The sequence below is a fragment of the Lepidochelys kempii genome, chromosome 4 (assembly GCF_965140285.1).
Source record: "Lepidochelys kempii isolate rLepKem1 chromosome 4, rLepKem1.hap1, whole genome shotgun sequence".
Taxonomy (NCBI): domain Eukaryota; kingdom Metazoa; phylum Chordata; order Testudines; family Cheloniidae; genus Lepidochelys; species Lepidochelys kempii.
The window spans coordinates 54,400,422-54,425,688 of NC_136383.1; the positions used below are offsets into that span (position 1 = coordinate 54,400,422).

Here is a 25,267-nt window from a genome sequence, read left to right on the forward strand (position 1 = left end):
TCTAACTCCTGAGGTGTCCACACTGGCAAGGCACATAGAGCGCCTGGACTCTGCAGCTGTAGCGTTCCTGGTAATCCACCTCCACGAGAAGCTTGCTGCGCCCCGGCTGAAATGACCGGGTGTCAGTGTGGACGACATGTTGCATTACTGCGCTGTGATTGGCCTCTGGAAATGTCCCATAATCCCCTGAAGTCAATTGGCCGCTCTTGTCATTGTTTTGAACTCAGCTGCAGGCATGCAGATATCCCCTTTCAAAGCTCAGTTTCTGACAGCCAGCATGCTTATCTGCTCCGGGACAAAGCAACCATTAGTGTGGAATGCTGCTGCTGTGAGTGTGAGAGAGAGAGAGAAGTGGGGGGGAGAGGGGTCTGCTGCTGTCTGAACTTAAAAGACAGCATGCTGACATGCTCTCTGCCCCCCAAAACACACGGTCTCTCCCCCCACATACACACACAACACTCCCTGTGAAACAACACACTCTACCCCCACCCCCATTTGAAAAGCACCTTGCAGCCACTTGCACACTGGGATAGCTACCACACTGCACTGCTTTTTGTGGCATTGCAAGAGCTGCTAATGTGGCCACGCCAGTGTGGATAGAAAGCTGGCTAGATTGTCGGGCTCAACAGGTGGTGATCAATGGCTCCATGTCTAGTTGGCAGCCGGTATCAAGTGGAGTGCCCCAAGGGTCGGTCTTCGGGCCAGTTTTGTTCAGTATCTTCATTAATGATCTGGAGGATGGTGTGGATTGCACCCTCAGCAAGTTTGCAGATGACACTAAACTGGGAGGAGAGGTAGATATGCTGGAGGGTAGGGATAGGATACAGAGGGACCTAGACAAATTGGAGGATTGGGCCAAAAGAAATCTGATGAGGTTCAACAAGGACAAGTGCAGAGTACTGCACTTAGGACGGAAGAATCCCATGCACCACTACAAACTAGGGACCAAATGGCTAGGCAGCAGTTCCGCAGAAAAAGACCTAGGAGTTATAGTGAACAAGAAGCTGGATATGAGTCAGCAGTGTGCCCTTGTTGCCAAGAAGGCCAAAGGCATTTTGGGATGTATAAGTAGGGGCATTGCCAGCAGATCGAGGGATGTGATCGTTCCCCTCTATTCGACATTGGTGAGGCCTCATCTGGAGTAGTGTGTCCAGTTTTGGGCCCCACACTACAAGAAGGATGTGGAACAATTAGAAAGAGTCCAGGGGAGGGCAACAAAAATGATTAGGGGACTGGAACACATGAGTTATGAGGAGAGGCTGAGGGAACTGGGATTGTTTAGTCTGCGGAAGAGAAGAATGAGGAGGGATTTGATAGCGGCTTTCAACTGAAAGGGGGTTCCAAAGAGGATGGATCTAGACTGTTCTCAGTGGTAGCAGATGTCAGAACGAGGAGTAATGGTCTCAAGTTGCAGTGGGGGAGGTTTAGGTTGGATATTACGAAAAACTTTTTAACTAGGAGGGTGGTGAAACACTGGAATGCGTTACCTAGGGAGGTGGTGGAATCTCCTTCCTTAAAAACTTCTAAGGTCAGGCTTGACAAAGCCCTGGCTGGGATGACTTAGTTGGGGATTGGTCCTGCTTTGAGCAGGGGGTTGGACTAGATGACCTCCTGAGGTCCTTTCCAACCCTGATATTCTATGACCGTGTAAACACACGGCAACGTTTTCCCTGCTGCGGTCTCTGAAGGCTGGTTTAAATTCCAGTGCTCTTCATCTGCAAGAGTAGCCAAGCCCTTAGATACTGCAAATGTTCAATTCTATTTGCTGAACTATCACTTGTTTTTATTTTGCAATTTATGGATGGCCACTGGATTGGAAGAGTAAACCCAGACCATCTGGCCAGATATTGCTCTAATTGATAACAGAGGTGAGCCTCTGAAATTTCTCCTGTAACATCTACTTTTCTGCTAGTTTTGTTAACTCAAGCAATAGTATTGCAGATATTCTCTACTACTAGTTTCGCTGAGAACTAGATATCGCAAAGCTTAGCAAACAGGAGGGGAAAACATCAAATTCCCTATGTCAAGAAACAAATGTTGGGGCAAATGTCCCAAATGTCCCTATCACCAGCATGACTGACCTAAAAGGTTTTTCGCTAATTTTCAATAGTCCAACAAGTGTGTAACTCAGGTGGACCCACTTGGGCCTTACACTTACACAGGGTAAATGAGAAACTCTCCCAGTGACCTAAATGCAAAGCTTCTTGGGTTATGATAGAGGGAAAATCCTTCCTGTCACTCTGACTTCATGCAAGAAGTGCCATTTGGTAGAAGCTGCCAGTCCTTTTAATTTGGCCTGCTGGTCCCTGATTGGCTGCCACATGATCCCTGCCCTTCTGGCCACGGGAGGAGCAAGTCACTGGTTCCATCAGCAGCTGTCCCGGGAAGGTCTTAATCGGCAACTGCAGAGGTCCAAAAGTTGCTGCCCTTCTTTTTAGAAAAGGGGCTTCCTTGGGTGGGGTGGCCAGGGCACCGGGATCTCCAGCAAGGGGCAGAGAATGCCTGGTACATCCAGCCATTGTATCACACCAAGAACAAGCACTAGAAGGGGTTACTGACCAAAAGATATAGGGACAGAATCCTGACTACCATTAACACACTTAATTACTGTATGGGAGAAATGGGGCAACACAAGTGGAAATATCTTGAAAGGCTTAAAAAATGATGATTGAGTAGCTTTCCACTGCAAAGACAACATGAAGAGGGTCACTCCATGGGCTTGTCCCCACCACCCTTAACCAACCTGTTTCAGAGGAACTGGCCACTCAAGCCATACAAAATGGAGAGATGAAGTCATTGACAAGTACAAAAAGTTAAGAGGAGAACTAAAAATACAATACAACTAGTCTAGGATCTACTTTATTTATAAACATTTGACTGTGGAAAATTCTGCAACAACTTTCCAAGTAGATTCAAAATAGGCAAAATCCATAAAAGTAACATTTAAAAGAAAAGCTTTTAAATAGCCTTATTATAAAATGTTAGACAGTAAGAAGATTCAGATGACAAATGAAATGTAAACTCTCTTTGTACTCACAATTATCCAATTAGTTTTTTGTAAGTAGTATGGGAAAAGTGGGTCTTCAAGAAGGACTCAAATGCAGAGAGAGAGAGAGGTAACCTTGTGAACCAGCTCAGGAAGGGCATAGTGGAAAAAAACACAGACACTTGTGGAATGATATGGATGCCAGGCAGTCCAGGCTGGAAGAGTGGTGACAGTGGGGCCGGAGTGACGTGACAAGAGGCAAAAAAAGGTAAAACAGGGAGGGGCCGAGTCCTGCAGGGCCTTGACAGAAGACACAAGAAACCTGAACTTGATTCAGTGGAAGGGTGACAAAATTTGTGATGTGGTCAGATCAATAGGCAGGAATCTCTAAAATATTTTAAAAATAACTTTTTGCACTGACTGGAGGGGGAGACATGGGTGGCAGGGAAACCAGAAAGAGGAAGTTACAATAGTCAAGTGGGAAAACATGAGGGACTGAATAGTAATTTTAGCTGTAAGAATAGAAAGAAATAGACAGATCCTGGAAATGTTTTAGAATGGCAGCATCTGAGTGCAAGCTGGATGTGGGAAGCAAGAGAGGAAAAAGAGCCAGATGATCTGAAGGTCAAGTGACTGGAATGACAGGCAGAATGATAGCATTATTACAAGCGACAGAAAATTAAGAGGTGTGGAGAGGTTTTTATTTCTTCAGAAGATCGTCTTATATCAGCCATTGTTGCCTAGAGAGCAATCCTCTTCTTGGCCACAGAGTGCCTGATTCACAAATTGTCCCTGGAAGTTACTCTGTCCTTGATTGCATTGACAGAGATGATCAGAATCAGAGACAGAAAAGACCTTTTTGGACATGTAGTTCATCTCTATGACAATACTGGCTTGTCTCTGCAGTCCTTCTCTAGTATTTTGTTCAATCTTGTTTTAAAAGTCCTATGTGTGGAGTCTTCCACAGTTTCCCATGGAAAACTATTCTATGGCACAGTCTAATGCAACTAAATACCCAGAAGCTTTTCCTGATATTCAGTCTAAATATCCCTTTTCTTAATTCCATTTCCTTACTTCTAGTTAAAAGGGAACCCTGTGAACCAGCGTATATAAATCCTCCCCATCGTCGTTCCACTCAAATATTTGCAGGCCATTTTGTCTCCCACATACTCATCATTAAGCCAGCTACACAAAAATAGCACCTTTCATCTGTCCTCAAACTGATCCTTCCAGCCCCTCCCAACCATTTTCATTGCTTTTCTTTGAGCTATTTGTCAATATCTTTCCAGTAATAAGGTGCTAAAAAATTAACACAGTATTTCAGCTGTTATTGCACCAGAGCTCTACAGACAGGAACTATTTCCATTCTGATATGGAATATGATGCTTCTACATATCCAGCAAAAAAAATGATTGTTTGTGTTTTGGCTGTGTCATATTATAAATCCACATCTAATTTGCTGTCTGCCATTATGCCTGCTAAATCTCTTTCAGCATTACTGGCTTTGCAGGTTTCTCCCTCACAATATGTTTTAGTTTATTTTTTCTCCAAAAATATATCAGACTATTTTTCCAAATTAAATCTCACTTGGCTGATTTTGGTCCTTGTATCTAACCCCCTGTTGGCCTCTTTATATTATTTCTCAGGCCTCACTGCTGTTTGCAACTCCTCCCAATTTAGCATCATCTGCAAATTTAATTAATATGCAGTTTTACTCCCTATTCTGAATCATTAGAGACATCGAATACAACTAGACCTAACATTACTCCCTGAAATCGGCTGCCAAAAACTTCCCCAAAACGCGATTATGGCCCTGCAGCCTGTTTTTACTGCATGTGACAATGTTCCTATCCAAGCCAAATGGAAGTAATTTTGAGTGTAAGGTTTAATAAGATACCTTATCAATGCTTGATTAAAACCCAAATATACATCACCCAAATTCTCTTGATCCACTAATTCTGTCAAGCTGTAAAAAAAAATTAAAAAAAAAAAAAAATTCAGAGACAGATGTCGTTAGTGGTTTGTTGATTTGTTTTTTAATAAACCAAGGTTATTTATGAACCTCCGTATTGGGGATTTTTAAGAGCAAGTTGGACGAACACCTGTCAGGGATGGTCTTGATAATACTTAGTCCTGCCTTGAGTGCAGAGGACTGGACTAGATGACCTCTCGAGGTCCCTTCCAGTTCTGTGATTTATTGTTAATGGTTTCATTTATCTAGTGATGTTCCTCTTGCTATTTGCTATACTTACAAAAAGAATACAGGGAATACAAGTTGCACTTATAAAACAGTAGTTGCCAGAACCACTCTTTTCTCAATTAGTTTTTCTTTTGGAAGATCAGCAGTACAATTGTACAGCTCTAAATACATCATTATTACTCAGTGAGAGTGTTGGGCACAGTACAACACCCCAACATGCAACTAGAACTGGAATCAGAGATGCCCACCCACTTTTCCTCAGTCTGTGATGGCTGCTCCTCCTCCTTCTCCCATCTCCCTGCGGTACCTGAATTAGCACCATTCACAGCCTATTGCAGCAATGCGAGCATCCAGTTTTCATTTTTATGTCTGTTTTATAACTGATGCCCATTTTACCTTCTTCCACTAATGCAAGTGCAGGGTTAGTTGCAAGTAAAAATACATAATAAAATAGTACTAATACTCTGCACATATACAAGACTTTTAATCTGAGAATTTCAAAGTACTGGATGATGTCCACATTATATTGTGCTTCTAGCTCAAGCCAGCAAAAATCAAACAAAAGCAATCATTATAAACGAGGATTGAACACTATTCTTAGGACATAGAAAAGTTACAGTGAGACAACTGTAAATGGCTCCCAAGCAGATTTAACTTCTGTGGCATCTAAGCCTTGTGTACCTTGTATATAATATGTGGTGAAAGGATTCTCTACTGCAGAGACCTGGCCTCCTCTCCCTAATGAAAAAAAAAAATCCCACCTTCTGAGGTTGAGAAGGCTTCCCAAGTGGCTGATTAACAGGAAGAGCTTCCTGAGGGTTCTGTGAGCTGCAGGAATCAAATTCAGAACACAGTCCAGTGGCACCGTTGTGTTGCTTCACAGAGAAAAAAGAGCCGACTTCTGAGAATGCAGTGGCACACCATAAAGCAGCTGCAGCAGCTATACTTTGAAATTAACAAGTTTTAATCTAGAATTCAGCACCTGTAGTGAACAGGCTTCCTGGCAAGTTCTTCTTGCAAGCAGCTAGCAAAAAAGCAAGTCCCAGAAGACTTTTGTTCCCCTTTTTACACTGCATGAAGTTACAATAAGGGGAAAAAAGTATACATACAAGTATTTTTCAGTTTTCCGGACAACATTTTAAAATGTAAAAAACAAATTAAAAGAAAAGAAAATACACCCACCATCTGCTCAAACATAATAAAGTAAACTAATTCAGTCAATTGGTTAGTTCCACACTGCTGGATTTCTTTAAATAGTAATGAAATCATTGCTAAAAAAAAAAATCCATCACTATTAAAATAAAAAAAAAGTTGGTTCAGCCTACCAAAATTTGATTTGTAAGTTGCTGGTCATTCCCATAATTAAATCTATGTCACAAATTTGCAAGAAAAATGGACACTATGACTAATGCATTTATTTGCTGCACAAGTCCTGTCAGGGTGTGTAAAGCATTATGCCTGCTAAAACTGAGTAGATAAGAATTCCATACATTTTTATTAACTAACAAAGCTTCTTCTGTTTGTGAGAAGCTAAACTTTTACATACAGTTCTAATTAAAATCTAAATTTAAAACATAATTATAAAAAATAGTGGCCTTGATTTGACCAGCTAAGTTGCTGCCCTAAAAATAAAATGACATGGGTATTATGGAGTTTTCAAGCAATAAGAACAAATTCTGTCCTCTTAAACAAAAAAGGTTAAGTCCTGGGCCTTGTACCCATAAAGGTTCTACAAAGATAAGCATAACGTATGCTTGATCTATGTGAGGGAGATTTTTCAACTGATGGAGCACCAAGTAGGGGCTATTCCTCACCTAGACACACTTCATCCAGGACACATACCCTCATTTTCCCATAAACTGTAATACAGAAATAGTCCAGTAAAGGCTAGTTCAAGACAGAGTCATAGGAGTTTCAACTAAGAGTTTCATTTTTAGGCTGCCATTTTGCTCGTTTACTCAGGGATCTGAAGGTTCCAGTTTCCCGTATATTCCTAATTTTATGTCTCCTACCGCCACAGACCTCAGAATTTAGCCACAATTCTTTGATCCAAGAAAATAGATGACTGGTCCTTTGAAGCCTATCATAATTAATTCCAAATTGACTGGAAAGGATCTCCATTGAGTGACGCAAGGCAGTCCCTCACTTCAAGTGCTGAACAATACTACCCTCTACAGATTTCCAGCCCACTGGTTCAAGAGGAAGGGAGTTGAAGAGGAAGAAGGAAGTGACTAACCAACCTGGTTTCTAGCCTAGCAATGCAGAGAATTGTATGAAACCAATCTCTCCCTTCCTCACACATTTGGCATTACATTGTGACTGGAAAAACAAAAGAAAATCAAATTCAGTTCTCATCTGAACAAGTGCATCTTCAATGAAGTCAAGGAAATTGCATGTGCACAAGGATCTAGCTGGCCCAGTTTCTGGAAACAATTTTAAAGCCAAGAAGGAAGGTGACTGTCCTCTGATGATGCTTCCCAGATAAACAAATCTGAATAAATCACCTGTATGGCAGGAGGGTAGAAAACTGCAGGAACATAAAATAGAATACAATTCCCCATGGTATTAATTCCCAGGTCAGTTATTAGCAGTCACATTACAAGTTCCAAATCTACCAAACTTCTTCATGTACTGGTGCAAAAGCTAACCCAGAGAGATTAATTATGTTCACACAAATTTGCTCAGTCACTCTTCTAACAACTCTCAGCCAGAGTTATCAGATTGGGTATACAGCCTTGCCATTTATTGGAATATTCCAGTAGGCACAACTGCAAATAAATGACTAGGTGAACAAATCCAGTCAGACAAATCTACACATATTATTTATTTCATCCAGATTTAAACTGAATTCTTTAGGTTAACCTAGAATAATTCAGTTAAGTTTTAAAATACTAGAAAAGCAGACCACCACATATGGTGGTCTGGTTTTAGCATTTAAAAACTATTCATTCTTTTCTAACATGACAATCATCAGAATTGAAACAGAGGTGCTTAGTTACCATGGGGACGGGCTCAGTATAAGAACCTAGATAGAAAGATGTTTGAACTTCTATACTATTTCTACTGTAAATCACCAACTTCTTTAGTAAAAAAGTGCCTTTTCCTTTTAGATGTTGGAGCAGTAGCCAGCAATGCTGTTGAACTCAATGGCACTGCTATTGCAGTACATTTGCATGCTCTATAGTAGCAACCACTCTGAGTGCATTTACAGAGTGGTTGGATATCAGATTTTATTAAAACCCCATCAAGGGGGGGAACTTGAATCACTTATTATGCTCCACAATTATTGCAAACCAAACTGTTAAAATGAGAGGAGGAGATAACGATATTAACTTCCTAACTTAAAGCAATCCTCTGTGGCATGATTCTAAAATATTCTCATGGTCTGAAATTTATGTAAATTGAATTCATCTATCATTAGTTATTACCAGTCTAGCTACATAAAAAACAGTTTCCTGTAACAATTAGTTCTTTAAAACACTGTTTTAATTAGACCTGGGACATTATTAAACTAGCTATGAATATGTACAGTACCATTTTGCACATCCGGCTGCATGTAAATCTACAGGAATTTTTTTGTGTGGGGAGATGGGAGGGATGAAGGAAGTTGGTTTGGGGCACGGTTTTTTAAACTTTCCTCCCCAAAAGTATCACAACCTACATGACCTAAGAACACGATAACCCACCAAAATAGCCTTTCAAATTCTATTATATGAATACCAGACACTAGTTAATTCCCCCTGTAACAGGGACCCTGCTCCACCCCCATCTTCTTCCCTGCAGAAACTGCAGAGTCCTCCACGTGTACTCTCAGTGAAGCTTTATTTCACCAATATCACCATAGTCCATCTTGCTTCCCCCTATTTACAGTGCTTGCCAAGGTTTAGGTCCTCTCAGCAGGACCTATGGGGAACAGAGGTCTCCCTACTCTGAGCCTTCTCTGTGACTAGCCCCAGCTAGCCCTGTTCCTCTCTTGCACTTCCCCTCCTGTGCCTCCTATCAGCCCTGTGCGGATGGCCCAATTGAGTTCATTACCCCCAATCAGCTTCTCCTGGTCAGGGTGCAGGCTAACCTACTCACTCCATGCCCTCTGTCACACACACACACCCCTCCCCCCCAGTCAGATCACATTTTAATATCATTCTAACGTCATTAAGTTGAGAACTTTCCTACAAATCAATACTTTTCACCACAAACAGTTTATTTAGGAGAAAAACTTCCCAAAGTCCATGCACAATCCTCTTAGAGGAGTTAGTAGTCCAAATAGCATACCCAAGAATATTACAATTAATCTTTCAAAATTTGGATTCTTCCATTAGCAGCCTATATTTAGCCTAATGTGCATAGGCCCTGAGTCCACAAGGTGCAGAGCATGCGGGCACACTGCTCCGCCACACAGAGTCCCACTCACTTTGCCAGAGCTATATGTGGACGCAGCAATCTGCCTATGTGCTACAAACTGCAGGATTAGAGCCACAGTGAGCCAAATTCTTCCCTTAATTCAGCTCTTCCAAATCTCCCAGCTTCACCTTTAACAAACATTATACCAATACGCCTTATAGTATTGTAGGTCTGTAAATAAATCACTGTATATAGAAAGAAAAGGAGTACTTGTGGCACCTTAGAGACTAACCAATTTATTTGAGCATAAGCTCTCGTGAGCTACAGCTCACTTCATCGGTATATATATATAGCAAACACACTGTCTGATGCATAGCTTTAGATATCTGTTTATATATCAGTTTCATATTTGCACTTTAGAGGCATTTTGAGGTCAAGATTTTCAAAACAGAAGCATAATTCTAGGTGCCCAAAGTCCATACTTAGGCACCAAGTCATTTGATTTTCAAAGTTGATGACCATTCAGTAGCTTCCATTGACTTTTTATAATTAGATTACTTATTTACATGCCTAATTATGGATTTTTGAAAAATCTCATCCTAAAAGTTAGTAGAAAGCATACATATTATGGACCAGATTCTGATCTCACACGGGAATAAATCAGGAGCAACTCCCCTGAAGGGAATAGATATACACCAGTATAAAATGGTGTGAGATTGGAATCCAGCTACACATGGCCCCACTTCTACAAAAATCCTCACTTTAATGGAACTACTCACCTACTTAAAATGAAATATGTTCATAAGTGTTTACAAGATCACAACCAATGCAGTTATATTATATACACGGCTTATATGTGACTATATATCATGCACATACTCCCCCATAGAATCACATTTTCAAACAGTTACGGTATAATGAAATAAAATTTCAAATGGCTCATTAATAACCTCTGATTTAATTTACTTTTGAGGGGCTATTTTTACAATACATTTTATTTTAAAAATTGTTTGGTACCATAGTTTGTCTTTAGTTAATTTTACAACAATTTTTTTTTAATAATCTGATTTCCTCTTCTATGGATTTATAAAAGCAGAATGTTCACCACATCTCTCCAGTATTGCACACAAGTGTGAAATTTAGGTAATCACACATTTAGGGAAATTCAAAAACAATATTAGAAATTCCTAGAACTAAATTCGAAACTAATACATTTGTATCAATGAGGTAATACGAATTTATATGAGGTCAGAATTTGGTCTAGCTTCTTTAACCAAGATTTGTTTAAAACGTATTTCAAATTTGAGTCTAGAAATTCTAAATAATATTCTTTTAAAATGTTAAATTAGTCTGATAACATATTATATTATGGGTGACACATAGGGTTCAATCAAACTCCGAACGATGTCAATAGGCTACAAATGGCTTAAATGAGCCCTGAATTGGGCTCTCTGTGAACTCAAAGTTCTCACTGAAGTGGGGATGGGAACTGCAGAGAATTTAGGCCTTGCTGACCATTTTCTCTTATTAGACCAAAGAAAGAAAAGTGTGACTATTTAAAACAGGGGTGGCCAACCTGTGGCTCCGGAGCCACATGCGACTCTTCAGAAGTTAATATGCGGCTCCTTGTATAGGCACCGACTTTTGGGCTGGACCTACAGGCACCAACTTTCCAATGTGCCGCAGGGTGCTAACTCCTCAACCCCTGGCTCTGCCACAGCCCTGCCCCCACTCTGCCCCTTCCCGCCCTCTCCCCTGAGCCTGTCATGCCCTCACTCCCCCACAAAGAGCCTCTTGCATGCCATGAAACAGCTGATCGGGAGGTGTGCGGAGGAAGGGGGGGAAATGCTGATTGGCAGGGCTGCTGATGGGGGGCTGCTGATGTATTACTGTGGCTCTATGGCAATGTATATTGGTAAATTCTGGCTCCTTCTCAGGCTCAAGTTGGCCACCCCTGATTTAAAAGGTAATTTGACAAAAAGATTCCAAAACCTGGTCCAGAGATGATTTTTTTTTAAGAGCAACATTACTAGAGCCCCACTAACCCATAAAAGGGAAGAAACATTTCCATGTTGACATTTTTAGATTTTACTTGTGTGCACGTATACACTACATATAAACATACACAATACGTACATATTGTGTAACTCTAACACACAAACTATAGAAACATGGTACACAATTGCAAATCTCAGTATTACTATCACACTCTTTGCAGTGTGTTTTTATATACATATGGTTTATATATTTACACACATACACTATTCTAAAAATCTTTTTACATGCTTAATGAACAATTTCATGTCTGTAGTTCCAATTTCACCTACATATTTTACATTAATAGTTTTGCCTTTCATTCAAATCACACATCAGATTAATTCTCTATTTGGGTAAGCAAGACTGGAACTGAAAACATCCACTTTTAAGCATTTACATATTTTAGGAAAAAACCTAAGTAAAGTAAAATCCATGATTAACTATACCACTCAAGTAATCAGTCTCATCAGTTTATATCATATTGTAATAAAATAATCCAATATGTCTCTAAACAATACATCAATACAAAATATTTTTTCTTTCTTCATAAATACATTTATTTATTAGAAAAACAAATTTGTTTGGCCTTCTTTTCAGTTAGTTTGCTGAAATTTTACAGACTAATATGCCCACAAATATCACTTTGGCTTTTTTAAAGCAACAGCTTGTTCATTTCCTTGTTTCTAGCTACTTCAGACTGATCCTCAGGGACACAGAAAAGAGAGGCTTCGCTGACAGTAAAATATGCTAAACTAATGACATGTCACTGAGTAAATTACCATCTCCTTTCGATTAGCCAGGTCATGTTTTCTTTTCAAAGTCCATGGCCCCTTGATAGAAAATAATGATTATCTAATAAACTTCCTTACAAAAATCAATGTATTGACACCCATCTCTGAAACATCTGCCCAATAATAGGTAAGAGAAAATTAAGATGTACTTTAAACATTTATTTACATTGATCAAAGATTATTCATTCACCAATTTTCTTGAGACTCTGATTCAATGAAAAGAAATAGCAGTATTTCTACTTAAAGAAGGGGTGAAAGAAATACTAAAATTATTCAGTTATTTACCAGCCTAATTCAATGACTAGCCAGCACCAACCATAAGATAAAAAACAACAACGTTATAGCAGTAGGTGTAACCATTGCATTACTTACCAAAAAACTTCCAAAGGCTGAGTTAAATATAGCAGCTGCCTAGAGAGAGAGAGAGAGAGAGAAAAAAGAAAATATCACTCACAGTAAAAATAGCCCTAGTGAAGAACAGAATGCTATTTCCCCTCCCAGCAAGCCTTCATAACCTCCAAATACACACACACCTGATTAAGCAAAGTTAGCCATTGCTTATAAAAATTTCCAGTGTCCTGTAGCTTATGAGGACAGATGAATTCCAGCTTATATACTCATAAATAATGGGTTGTATAAAGCAAGATTGCCGCTGTATTTTATATCTTACAAACTTATAATGGATACCAAAAGTACGAGACAGAATCTCAGTCTCACTGAGTTTACTCTAAATCACTGACAAGAATTTTACATGATTGACCAAGTCATTTAAAAAGAAACCCAAAACTGTTAAGGGGCCCAGGAGAGAAAGAGAGTTCTAATTTGTGTTGGACTAAAACAGACATAGTTATTTTTAATAGCCCTCTTACTAATTTTTCAGCACAGTATCTTAATTGGGCAAGTAACCTAAGAAGTTATGAACAATCACTTATTAACAGGCTCAGAAGTTTCTACAAAATGACCAATAAATTGCAAATAGAAATAATGTAGTAAAAACAGAATAATACAGTTAACTCTTAGGCCAAAATGTCCAAGCATTACCTACAATTTAACAGTCTTTTTAAACTGGTAATGTCTGTAGAAGCCTTTTTGCTTACCTAAATATCCAGGAAACATAAAATGGCAGTTTTAGCTCTGAACCTTAAATCACTAAATTCCATAAAGTTAAAACTTAAATTATGAATAGCTTCCACAATTACCAGGAATGGAAAGAAACTCAGTCCGATGATGAAAAGCCATGAGACAAGTTATAAGGGAAGGAGAGAGTGAGAACCTACCATTACATGAAGATTCTAGAGCAGAGTCAAATTAATCAACACGGACTTTTTCAGCCATAACAAGTGGACGCTAGCGACTTTAGCAAGTTTGAATAAAGTCCAAATCCAGGCTAAAAGCTGTTGCTGAACCTGCCTTCTGCTCCATAAGAGGATGCAATAAGAATGAATGGGTAATGAGATCTCTGGCTCTAGAGAGCTCAGCTTTCTTATTCAAGTTCATAATTAATTCAAAGCTTTGATAATTTCATTAGATTCCTCCTCTGCTGGCCCTATCAATAAAAGATGGCACTGGACCGTAGCTCCTTGGTGGCCCAAACACAAAAACAAGTGCAGCCTGGGAAACCTTTGCTTACTTGCTTACTAACAGGGACAATGGCATATGGCACTGCATATTGTGGAGGGAGCATCTGAATAGATACAGCTAAATAAAACATTATAGTTGACAGTTGTAAACTATGGCACCATATTTTAACACCTCTTCCTCATCAGCATTCCTCTTTTGAGCATAAAAAGGAGGCATAAGTCCAAATGGCTTTTCCTGCCAGACATCATAGTGAAAGCAAGAATGAGCACTGCTTGCTACTAATTCTTCAAGAAGTATGAATTAAATCATGCTTTTTAACCTTTGAGTTTTGAAACTCTGAGATTGATATTTTCATATGAAGAGATATAGATGACATGTACAATGAATACATGTGCGCATACACACACATCATAACCACTGACTACATACTGTAGATATCTTTTGCTTATAACCCCTCTAATTCCCATCACTATATTAAGAACTACACTTTATCAAATCCTTTCAGTATTTCTTAGAATCATGCCTCTCTCCAACTGTATGTAGTTGACCATGGAGCCCTCTTTTAATACGTTCAGCCTCTGAACCTATGAAGGAAAATCTCAGCTTTCACTAATTTTCTTTTCTTTCTCTCTTTTTTTAAAAACAAAAAAACAAAAAGCAAACTTCTAACCCCTTTTCTTGCAAAAAATAGCCTTCAAAACAAACTGATGGCTAGATATGAAAGGAAGAAACCGCTGGGCTCTGCTTCTGCACCAGAAGGCTGAGGAGAAAAATAAAGGTCTCCCCCCGCACACACTTTCCACCATATACACTGAAATGTAACCATCTCACTTCACATAAAATGTGTATATTTCAAAAAATTATTTTATGAACTCTCCCTGGAATCCACAGGCTGGCCCAGCCCTCAATGGTGGGGTCATGGACCAAAAAACTGCTCAGCCCAAAATGCTAACGCCCACTCCATTGCAGGATGCTCTGTGGCTAGAACTGAGCCAGCCTCTACTCACCTGGGCAACTGCTACCTTGCAGGAGAGCCTGCTATGCAACAGTAGGTGGTGCAGGAGAAACACCCCTCTGGCTTCACCCACTAGGAATCCCTGAACGCTCCTGTTGGGCACTCCCACAATGCATGAGATGACAGGAGCTGGGGACAACTTATTGCTGTATTGAGTGAGAGTCCTGCTGCCCTTTTATGTCCTCAAGCACGTGCCCTGCTTGTCCCAGAGCTTGAAGAACTGGTTCTAGGAGGGAATCTTGGAGCATTATTTCCATCCCAAAACCTCCATCGCCACTCAAGGAAAACCTGCTTCCCATCCTGACCAAGCCCCCTGAACTGACTACTCATACCAGCAGGGGAAAAGACACCTACCCCAAGAACCAAAAAGGGACCACTCCACAACTGACTTCCCAACAAATCACAGAAGGAGATTTGCTCCCCATCCAACCAGCCACCGCACAGACAATGGCCACAGCATGACGGGCCTGCAACCGTTTCTTCCAGCAGTATACCCTCATAATAGCACCTGCAATGGCAAGTGGAACACCTGCCAGGCTGGCAAGCCCCCTGAGGAGTCTCCGTGAAGAGATAGGGAGGAGAAAATATGTAAGGAGAGGAAGGACTGAAGGATTTGGCATCAGAGGAGAAGAGTATGAAATCCATGTTTGTTCTGTTTTGTTTTAAAGGCTCTATCACCAAGGGAAGGAAAATTTTTGAGGAAGTCCCTTGCTAAAATTTTGGCAGTATCTCCCTACATTGGAAATGTTTTGATACTGACTTGATTAAGGGTGATCTTTTCAAATTCACCTAAGGGCATAAGCATTCTACTCCCATTGACTTGCAATGGATGCTGGGCAAGTGCAGCATTCCTGGATGTAAGTTAATATACACTTGTCTATGGCAACCACTTTGACCAGGAATTTATTACCTAAACATGTAATAGACTGCACCTACAAGGTCCTGACCGATACAAAGTATTTACAAACTGACATGATCATTTCTTCAGTGATCAAAATGGTGATGACATGTTTTTCCTATTCAAGGATAGTAGAGTGGGTGTGCAACAAAGTATTTCAACAGGGACTCATTCTATTAAGATCAATTCTGCAGCAACCCCCACATTCATAAATAATTTTTTAAAAAAGCATAAAGATTTGCTATTTTCAATTTTGTGTTTAAACTACACATTACAGTTCTGGTGGAAAAAATGTACAGCAGAAATTAATGGGTAAAACCCTGCAAACTCTGCAACTACATACCTGAGTAAGGACTACCCATGTGAATGAGAGTTTGCAGAATCAGATACAGAATGAAAATGTCTTAGCTCAGTGTGATACAAAAATTAAGTAAATAAGTATAATTCAATCTATTGTTTTAAACGTTTATAAATGTAGTTATATACTAAAACCCAGTAGCTTGATAGTTTACAAACCATCTACTGACCACCTAGTGACATAGTAACACAAAAAATGCTGAAACTATATACTAAATAAAGCATTTGTGTTTGTTTAAAATAAGGAAATCTTTATGGAATATCAACTGACTGCAAATTCAAATAAAATTTGTCTGAAACAACTACTTCTAATGAATGGAAGTATTCAGGAAATAAAGAAGCATGGCCTAGCAGCAGTCTGAAGATCTATGTTTATTCTTGGCTCTGCCAAACACTTCCTGCATGACCTTGTGAAATTAACCATTTTGTGCCTCAATTTCTCCTTCTGTAAGAGAGAAATACCCTCACAAGTGTGTTGTCAAAATTAATTAATTGTCTGAAAATTTTTTTAGAATACTGAGGGTATATCTACACTACGGAATAAGGTCGAATTTGTAGAAGTCGTTTTTTTAGAAATCGGTTTTATATATTCGAGTGTGTGTGTCCCCACAGAAAATGTTCTAAGTGCATTAAGTGCATTAACTCGGTGGAGCGCTTCCACAGTACCGAGGCTAGAGTCGACTTCCGGAGCGTTGCACTGTGGGTAACTATCCCACAGTTCCCGCAGTCTCCGCTGCCCATTGGAATTCTGGGTTGAGATCCCAATGCCTGATGGGGCTAAAACATTGTCGCGGGTGGTTCTGGGTACATATCGTCAGGCCCCCGTTCCCTCCCTCCCTCCGTGAAAGCAAGGGCAGACAATCGTTTCGCGCCTTTTTTCCTGAGTTACCTGTGCAGACGCCATACCACGGCAAGCATGGAGCCCGCTCAGGTAACCGTCACCCTATGTCTCCTGGGTGCTGGCAGACGCGGTATGGCATTGCTACACAGTAGCAGCAACCCCTTGCCTTGTGGCAGCAGACGGTACAGTACGACTGGTAGCCGTCATCGTCATGTCCGAGGTGCTCCTGGCCACGTCGGCTGGGAGCGCCTGGGCAGACATGGGCGCAGGGACCAAATTTGGAGTGACTTGACCAGGTCATTCTCTTTAGTCCTGCAGTCAGTCCTATTGAACCATCTTATGGTGAGCGGGCAGGCGATACGGACTGCTAGCAGTCGTACTGTACCATCTTCTGCCGAGCAGCCATGAGATGTGGATGACATGCAGTCCTTCTGCACCGTCTGCTGCCAGCCAAAGATGTAAAAGATAGATGGAGTGAATCAAAACAAGAAATAGACCAGATTTGTTTTGTACTCATTTGCTTCCCCCCCTCCCCTGTCTAGGGGACTCATTCCTCTAGGTCACACTGCAGTCACTCACAGAGAAGGTGCAGCGAGGTAAATCTAGCCATGTATCAATCAGAGGCCAGGCTAACCTTCTTGTTCCAATAAGAACGATAACTTAGGTGCACCATTTCTTATTGGAACCCTCCGTGAAGTCCTGCCTGAAATACTCCTAGACGTAAAGACACCCCCTTTGTTGATTTTAGCTCCCTGAAGCCAACCCTGTAAGCCGTGTCCTCAGTCGCCCCTCCCGGCGTCAGAGCAACGGCAAACTATCGGGCATCTGAGAGTGCTGTCCAGAGCAGTCACAATGGAGCACTCTGATGGGGCTAAAACATTGTCGCGGGTGGTTCTGGGTACGTATCGTCAGGCCCCCGTTCCCTCCCTCCCTCCGTGACAGCAAGGGCAGACAATCATTTCGTGCCTTTTTTCCTGAGTTACCTGTGCAGACGCCATACCACGGCAAGCATGGAGCCCGCTCAGGTAACCGTCACCCTATGTCTCCTGGGTGCTGGCAGACGCGGTACGGCTTTGCTGCACAGTAGCAGCAACCCATTGCCTTCTGGCAGCAGACGGTTCAATACGACTGGTAGTCGTCCTCGTCGTGTCCGAGGTGCTCCTGGCCACGTCGGCTGGGAGCGCCTGGGCAGACATGGGCGCAGGGACTAAATTTGGAGTGACTTGACCAGGTCATTCTCTTTAGTCCTGCAGTCAGTCCTATTGAACCGCCTTATGGTGAGCGGGCAGGCGATACGGACTGCTAGCAGTCGTACTGTACCATCTTCTGCCAGGCAGGCAAGAGATGAGGATTGCTAGTAGTCGTATTGTACCATCTTCTGCCAGGCAGGCAAGAGATGAGGATGGCTAGCAGTCGTACTGTACCATCTTCTGCCAGGCAGGCAAGAGATGAGGATGGCTAGCAGTCGTACTGTACCATCTTCTGCCGAGCAGCCATGAGATGTGGATGGCATGCAGTCCTTCTGCACCGTCTGCTGCCAGCCAAAGATGTAAAAGATAGATGGAGTGGGTCAAAACAAGAAATAGACCAGATTTGTTTTGTACTCATTTGCCTCCTCCCCTGTCTAGGGGACTCATTCCTCTAGGTCACACTGCAGTCACTCACAGAGAAGGTGCAGCGAGGTAAATCTAGCCATGTATCAATCAGAGGCCAGGCTAACCTCCTTGTTCCAATAAGAACGATAACTTAGGTGCACCATTTCTTATTGGAACCCTCTGTGAAGTCCTGCCTGAAATACTCCTTGATGTAAAGACACCCCCTTTGTTGATTTTAGCTCCCTGAAGCCAACCCTGTAAGCCGTGTCGTCAGTCGCCCCTCCCTCCGTCAGAGCAATGGCAGACAATCGTTCCGTGCCTTTTTTCTGTGCGGACGCCATACCAAGGCAAGCATGGAGGCCGCTCAGCTCACTTTGGCAATTAGGAGCACATTAAACACCACACGCATTATCCAGCAGTATATGCAGCACCAGAACCTGGCAAAGCGATACCGGGCGAGGAGGCGACGTCAGTGCAGTCACATGAGTGATCAGGACATGGACACAGATTTCTCTGAAAGAATGGGCCCTGCCAATGCATGCATCATGGTGCTAATGGGGCAGGTTCATGCTGTGGAACGCCGATTCTGGGCTCGGGAAACAAGCACAGACTGGTGGGACTGCATAGTGTTGCAGGTCTGGGACGATTCCCAGTGGCTGCGAAACTTTCGCATGCGTAAGGGCACTTTCATGGAACTTTGTGACTTGCTTTCCCCTGCCCTGAGGCGCATGAATACCAAGATGAGAGCAGCCCTCACAGTTGAGAAGCGAGTGGCGATAGCCCTGTGGAAGCTTGCAACGCCAGACAGCTACCGGTCAGTTGGGAATCAATTTGGAGTGGGCAAATCTACTGTGGGGGCTGCTGTGATGCAAGTAGCCCACGCAATCAAAGATCTGCTGATATCAAGGGTAGTGACCCTGGGAAATGTGCAGGTCATAGTGGATGGCTTTGCTGCAATGGGATTCCCTAACTGTGGTGGGGCTATAGACGGAACCCATATCCCTATCTTGGCACCGGAGCACCAAGCCGCCGAGTACATAAACCGCAAGGGGTACTTTTCCATAGTGCTGCAAGCTCTGGTGGATCACAAGGGACGTTTCACCAACATCAACGTGGGATGGCCGGGAAAGGTGTATGATGCTCGCATCTTCAGGAACTCTGGTCTGTTTCAAAAGCTGCAGGAAGGGACTTTATTCCCAGACCAGAAAATAACTGTTGGGGATGTTGAAATGCCTATATGTATCCTTGGGGACCCAGCCTACCCCTTAATGCCATGGCTCATGAAGCCGTACACAGGCAGCCTGGACAGTAGTCAGGAGCTGTTCAACTACAGGCTGAGCAAGTGCAGAATGGTGGTAGAATGTGAATTTGGACGTTTAAAGGCGCGCTGGCGCAGTTTACTGACTCACTTAGACCTCAGCAAAACCAATATTCCCACTGTTATTACTGCTTGCTGTGTGCTCCACAATATCTGTGAGAGTAACGGGGAGACGTTTATGGCGGGGTGGGAGGTTGAGGCAAATCGCCTGGCTGCTGGTTACGCGCAGCCAGACACCAGGGCGGTTAGAAGAGCACAGGAGGGCGCGGTACGCATCAGAGAAGCTTTGAAAGCCAGTTTCATGACTGGCCAGGCTACGGTGTGAAAGTTCTGTTTGTTTCTCCTTGATGAAACCCCCCGCCCCTTGGTTCACTCTACTTCCCTGTAAGCTAACCACCCGCCCCTCCTCCCTTCAATCACCGCTTGCAGAGGCAATAAAGTCATTGTTGCTTCATATTCATGCATTCTTTATTCATTCATCACACAAATAGGGGGATGACTACCAAGGTAGCCCAGGAGGAGTGGTGGAGGAGGGAAGGAAAATGCCACACAGCACTTTAAGCACAGCACTTTAAAAGTTTACAACTTTAAAATTTATTGAATGACAGCCTTCTTTTTTTTTGGGCAATCCTCTGTGGTGGAGTGGCTGGTTGGCCGGAGGCCCCCCCACCGCATTCTTGGGCGTCTGGGTGTGGAGGCTATGGAACTTGGGGAGGAGGGCGGTTGGTTACAGAGGGGCTGCAGTGGCAGTCTGTGCTCCAGCTGCCTTTGCTGCAGCTCAACCATACACTGGAGCATACTGGTTTGGTCCTGCAGCAGCCTCAGCATTGAATCCTGCCTCCTCTCATCACGCTGCCGCCACATTTGAGCTTCAGCCCTGTCTTCAGCCCGCCACTTATTCTCTTCAGCCTGCCACCTCTCCTTCCGGTCATTTTGTGCTTTCCTGCACTCTGACATTATTTGCCTCCACGCATTCGTCTGTGCTCTGTCAGTGTGGGAGGACGGCATGAGCTCGGAGAACATTTCATCGCAAGTGCATTTTTTTTTCTTTCTAAGCTTCACTAGCCTCTGGGAAGGAGAAGATCCTGTGATCATTGAAACACATGCAGCTGGTGGAGGAAAAAAAAGGGACAGCAGTATTTAAAAAGACACATTTTATAAAACAGTCGCTACACTCTTTCAGGGTAAACCTTGCTGTTAACATTACATACATAGCACATGTGCTTTCGTTACAAGGTCGCATTTTGCCTCCTCCCACCGCGTGACTACCCCCTCAACCTTCCCCCCTCCCTGTGGCTAACAGCGGGGAACATTTCTGTTTAGCCACAGGCAAACAGCCCAGCAGGAATGGGCTCCTCTGAGTGTCCCCTGAAGAAAAGCACTCTATTTCAACCAGGTGACCATGAATTAGATCTCACTCTCCTGAGGATAACACAGAGAGATAAAGAACGGATATTGTTTGAACGCCAGCAAACATACACTGCAATGCTTTGTTCTACAATGATTCCCGAGTACGTGTTACTGGCCTGGAGTGGTAAAGTGTCCTACCATGAAGGACGCAATAAGGCTGCCCTCCCCAGAAACCTTTTGCAAAGGCTTTAGGACTACATCTAGGAGAACCGCAAATGCCAGGGCAAAGTAATCCTTTCACATGCTTGCTTTTAAACCATGTATAGTATTTTAAAAGGTACACTCACCAGAGGTCCCTTCTCCACCTGCTGGGTCCAGGAGGCAGCCTTGGGTGGGTTTGGGGGGTACTGGCTCCAGGTCTAGGGTGAGAAACAGTTCCTGGCTGTCGGGAAAACCGGTTTCTCCGCTTGCTTGCTGTGAGCTATCTACAACCTCCTCCTCATCATCATCTTCTTCGTCCCCAAAACCTGCTTTCGTATTGCCTCCATCTCCATTGAAGGAGTCAAACAACATGGCTGGGGTAGTGGTGGCTGAACCCCCTAAAATGGCATGCAGCTCATCATAGAAGCGGCATGTTTGGGGCTCTGACCCAGAGCGGCTGTTCGCCTCTCTGGTTTTCTGGTAGGCTTGCCTCAGCTCCTTCAGTTTCACGCAGCACTGCTTCGGGTCCCTGTTATGGCCTCTGTCCTTCATGCCCTGGGAGATTTTCACAAAGGTTTTGGCATTTCGAAAACTGGAACGGAGTTCTGATAGCAAGGATTCCTCTCCCCAAACAGCGATCAGATCCCATACCTCCCGTTCGGTCCATGCTGGAGCTCTTTTGCGATTCTGAGACTCCATCATGGTCACCTGTGCTGATGAGCTCTGCATGGTCACCTGCAGCTTGCCACGCTGGCCAAACAGGAAATGAGATTCAAAAGTTCACGGTTCTTTTCCTGTCTACCTGGCCAGTGCATCTGAGTTGAGAGTGCTGTCCAGAGCGGTCATAATGGAGCACTCTGGGATAGCTCCCGGAGGCCAATACCATCGAATTGTGTCCACAGTACCCCAAATTCGAGCCGGCAACATCGATTTAAGCGCTAATCCACTTGTCAGGGGTGGAGTAAGGAAATTGATTTTAAGAGCCCTTTAAGTCGAAATAAAGGGCTTCATTGTGTGGACGGGTGCAGGTTTACATCAATTTAACGCTGCTAAATTCGACCTAAAGTCCTAGTGTAGACCAGGGCTTAGATAGATGGTGCAAATAAAGCTTAGTTTATTAGACACATCATAGAGGTACAACGTATTCACTCTCTGCTTCAAATGCTTCTTAGTTGTGATCACAAAGATCAGGAATGAAATAGTTTAACATGTTGACATTAAATTGCCATCCTTAGGTTTCAGAATTCATATCCCATAGGAGATGGGTGTTCACAGCTTTATTAGTGCTATTGCTTTATCCTTGTAGATTAATGGAAAACAACACTGCATAGATTTATACTCTGTTGGGTTTTTAAAAAGCTGCTTTGCCATTAAAAGGGCTAGGAGGATTTTTTTTTTTTTTTAAGGTAAGAACTTTGATTTTTAGAGCACAATTCTGCAGCAAGAGGTACATTCCACAGCAAATTCTGCAGATGCAGAATAATGAAATTCAAAGGCCCAAGTGGCCCATAATCAATTGGGATTCAGCCCTAACAATTACAAGTGGGCACTATGGGCCTTACAGTACAAAGAGCAAAATACAGTCCCAGCTCCCTAATTGAAGACATGACACAATGAAGGAGGTAACAGAACAGTTGGTAAAGGGAAGGGTTCCAGCAGCAATATTATGTGTTTACTCAGCAGGGGCTGGAGCACATTGTATGGTGGTGCAAACTTTACTTCTGTATTAATACAGTGGATGTTGTTGACCCATTTCTTACAGGCTTTGCAGTAGAAGAGACTTTTAAGGAGAGATTTAAGTGAAGTGAGCATAGAGGGCTGGGAGCCCAGCTCAGGAAGGGAATTTTATCTACACATATGGAGCAACATGCAAAAAAGGCAAGGACATGGCAGTGGAAGATGATAAACAGGGCATCAAGACTGGTTTGAATGGGCTGGCAATATCCCTTTAACTTACCCCTTGTTTAAAAATAAAAATATCTTGAATCTATGATCTTTATGGTTACCATAGCTTAACTCAACAGTTTCCACCAATAAAATGATACAATATTGTCGAAAGCTGTTAGCCACAGGTCTCTTACCGCAAAAAGAATATAAATATACTTGATATGTTTAATCTATTTGTTGCTGTTCATAACTATTCATCTGAATTTAGACAGAAAAAAATGTATGTGAGTTCCAGGTTGTAGGTGCTAAATTGAATCAGGTGTCCTCTCCTCTTAAAAAAATTAAGTTGCTTTTGTGCAAGAGTGTTTTAATGAGAACAGAGCCTGCTGACATTGATAAATGGGAATGACACCAGAGAGAGCATGTAAGCAGGACAATATGTGCATGTTACAGTCTTACAGCCTATTTTTCACTGACTATCCTGAATGACTTCGCTGTTTCTTAAGGGACCTATTAATCTCAAATTTAGTTATTACACAACGTTTATTTGAACATATATTCTGTGGATGATGACAGTTAATAAAGGAAATCTTTTACAAGCTGTATTTTTACATATTGTTCCAACTACAGCTCCCCGTCATTCTATTGCACTGATGGAATAACCCAGTTTTGATGCTGCTTTAAAAAAGGCACATATATTCAGATTCCTTTCTATGCATACAGGGACTCTTAAATTATTGTTAAAATGCATATAAAAACCCTGTTACAAAATGGCAAAAATAAAAAAAAGGATGGTGCTAACTGCTCAACAAATCCTCCAGATGAACAAGTACCCCTCAAAGGCAAAGCAAATGCTTTTTCACATTTCAACATCTTTTTTTTTTTAAATGAACAGAGGCCAGATTCTGCCTTGAAGATGCAGATACAATTCACATTCAATTTAATGGGAGCCGTACATATGGACCTTAAGGCAGCATTTGGCCCCAGGTGTATAATTTCTTACTAGTAATTCTTGCAAAAGTACTTAGTCACAATAAGGCAAGCTTTGATGAAGACTAATCTTATATGAAGCCCCCAAAAATTAGGGAAAGAGACGTATTGTTTCAAAACTGACAAAATTATATTATATTACTGCCCACTTTTGGTAAAAGAATGGTATTACAAGGTTTTTCCCTAAACACACACATATTGTAGCCTCCTCCTCTCACCAACTAAAACTGTCACAGGAGTTATTACTTTACATATTTAGACCCAGGACCATGCAACCCTGGATTTCTGTAGCAGACATGCACTGAATTCTGTGACAGAGTTTCTTGATTACAAAAATGTTCAAAAACTATCCGTTTTATGAAAATACTAAAAAATGCAGTATAAAATACAAATGTAACAATTGTATCATGTTTATTTGCACTGCAAGATGGGAATGCCACCCAGAGTATGCTGTCCTCTGAAACATCTTGTCATTAATCACAGAACATGAAGCTCTGTATGCTGAAGATTTGTTCTGCATTGGAAGAGACTGTCATCAACTACATATAAGTCTGTGCTATTCCAGCCACAGGCTTTGTGCTAAAACGGAGGGTTTTACCGAATTATGTATTATTGCTAACCACATAGTTGGGTCCAAGGTCTTTGTGTAGAAACCATTCTTTCCACCAGTCCAGATTCCCACACTGATAGTTCCATGTAATAATCACTGCCCTTGGTAACAATGATACTCGTAGCAATAAAATATTCTGTTAAAAACTGGCATGAAGACATTAGTTTAGTTTTCCTGCTGCTTCTTTCAAAGTCTCCTTCAACTTCACCAACATCTTTGGCAATATTGAAAGAGGTACCTTCCTCTTCTTTAGTCAGCAAATGGCTACA

General features: G+C 42.1%; 1 protein-coding gene across 3 annotated transcripts in view; it reads right to left on the bottom strand.

Annotated features, from left to right (window-relative positions):
- SLC10A7 (solute carrier family 10 member 7) overlaps window positions 1-25,267 on the bottom strand; it is a 198,738-nt gene that overhangs the window by 115,562 nt on the left and 57,909 nt on the right. For all 3 annotated transcript variants that reach the window (XM_073341293.2, XM_073341294.2, XM_073341295.1), the window contains one exon: window positions 12,728-12,766. In XM_073341293.2, the coding sequence (XP_073197394.1) occupies window positions 12,728-12,766 (39 nt within the window). The remainder of the gene's footprint in view (window positions 1-12,727; window positions 12,767-25,267) is intronic.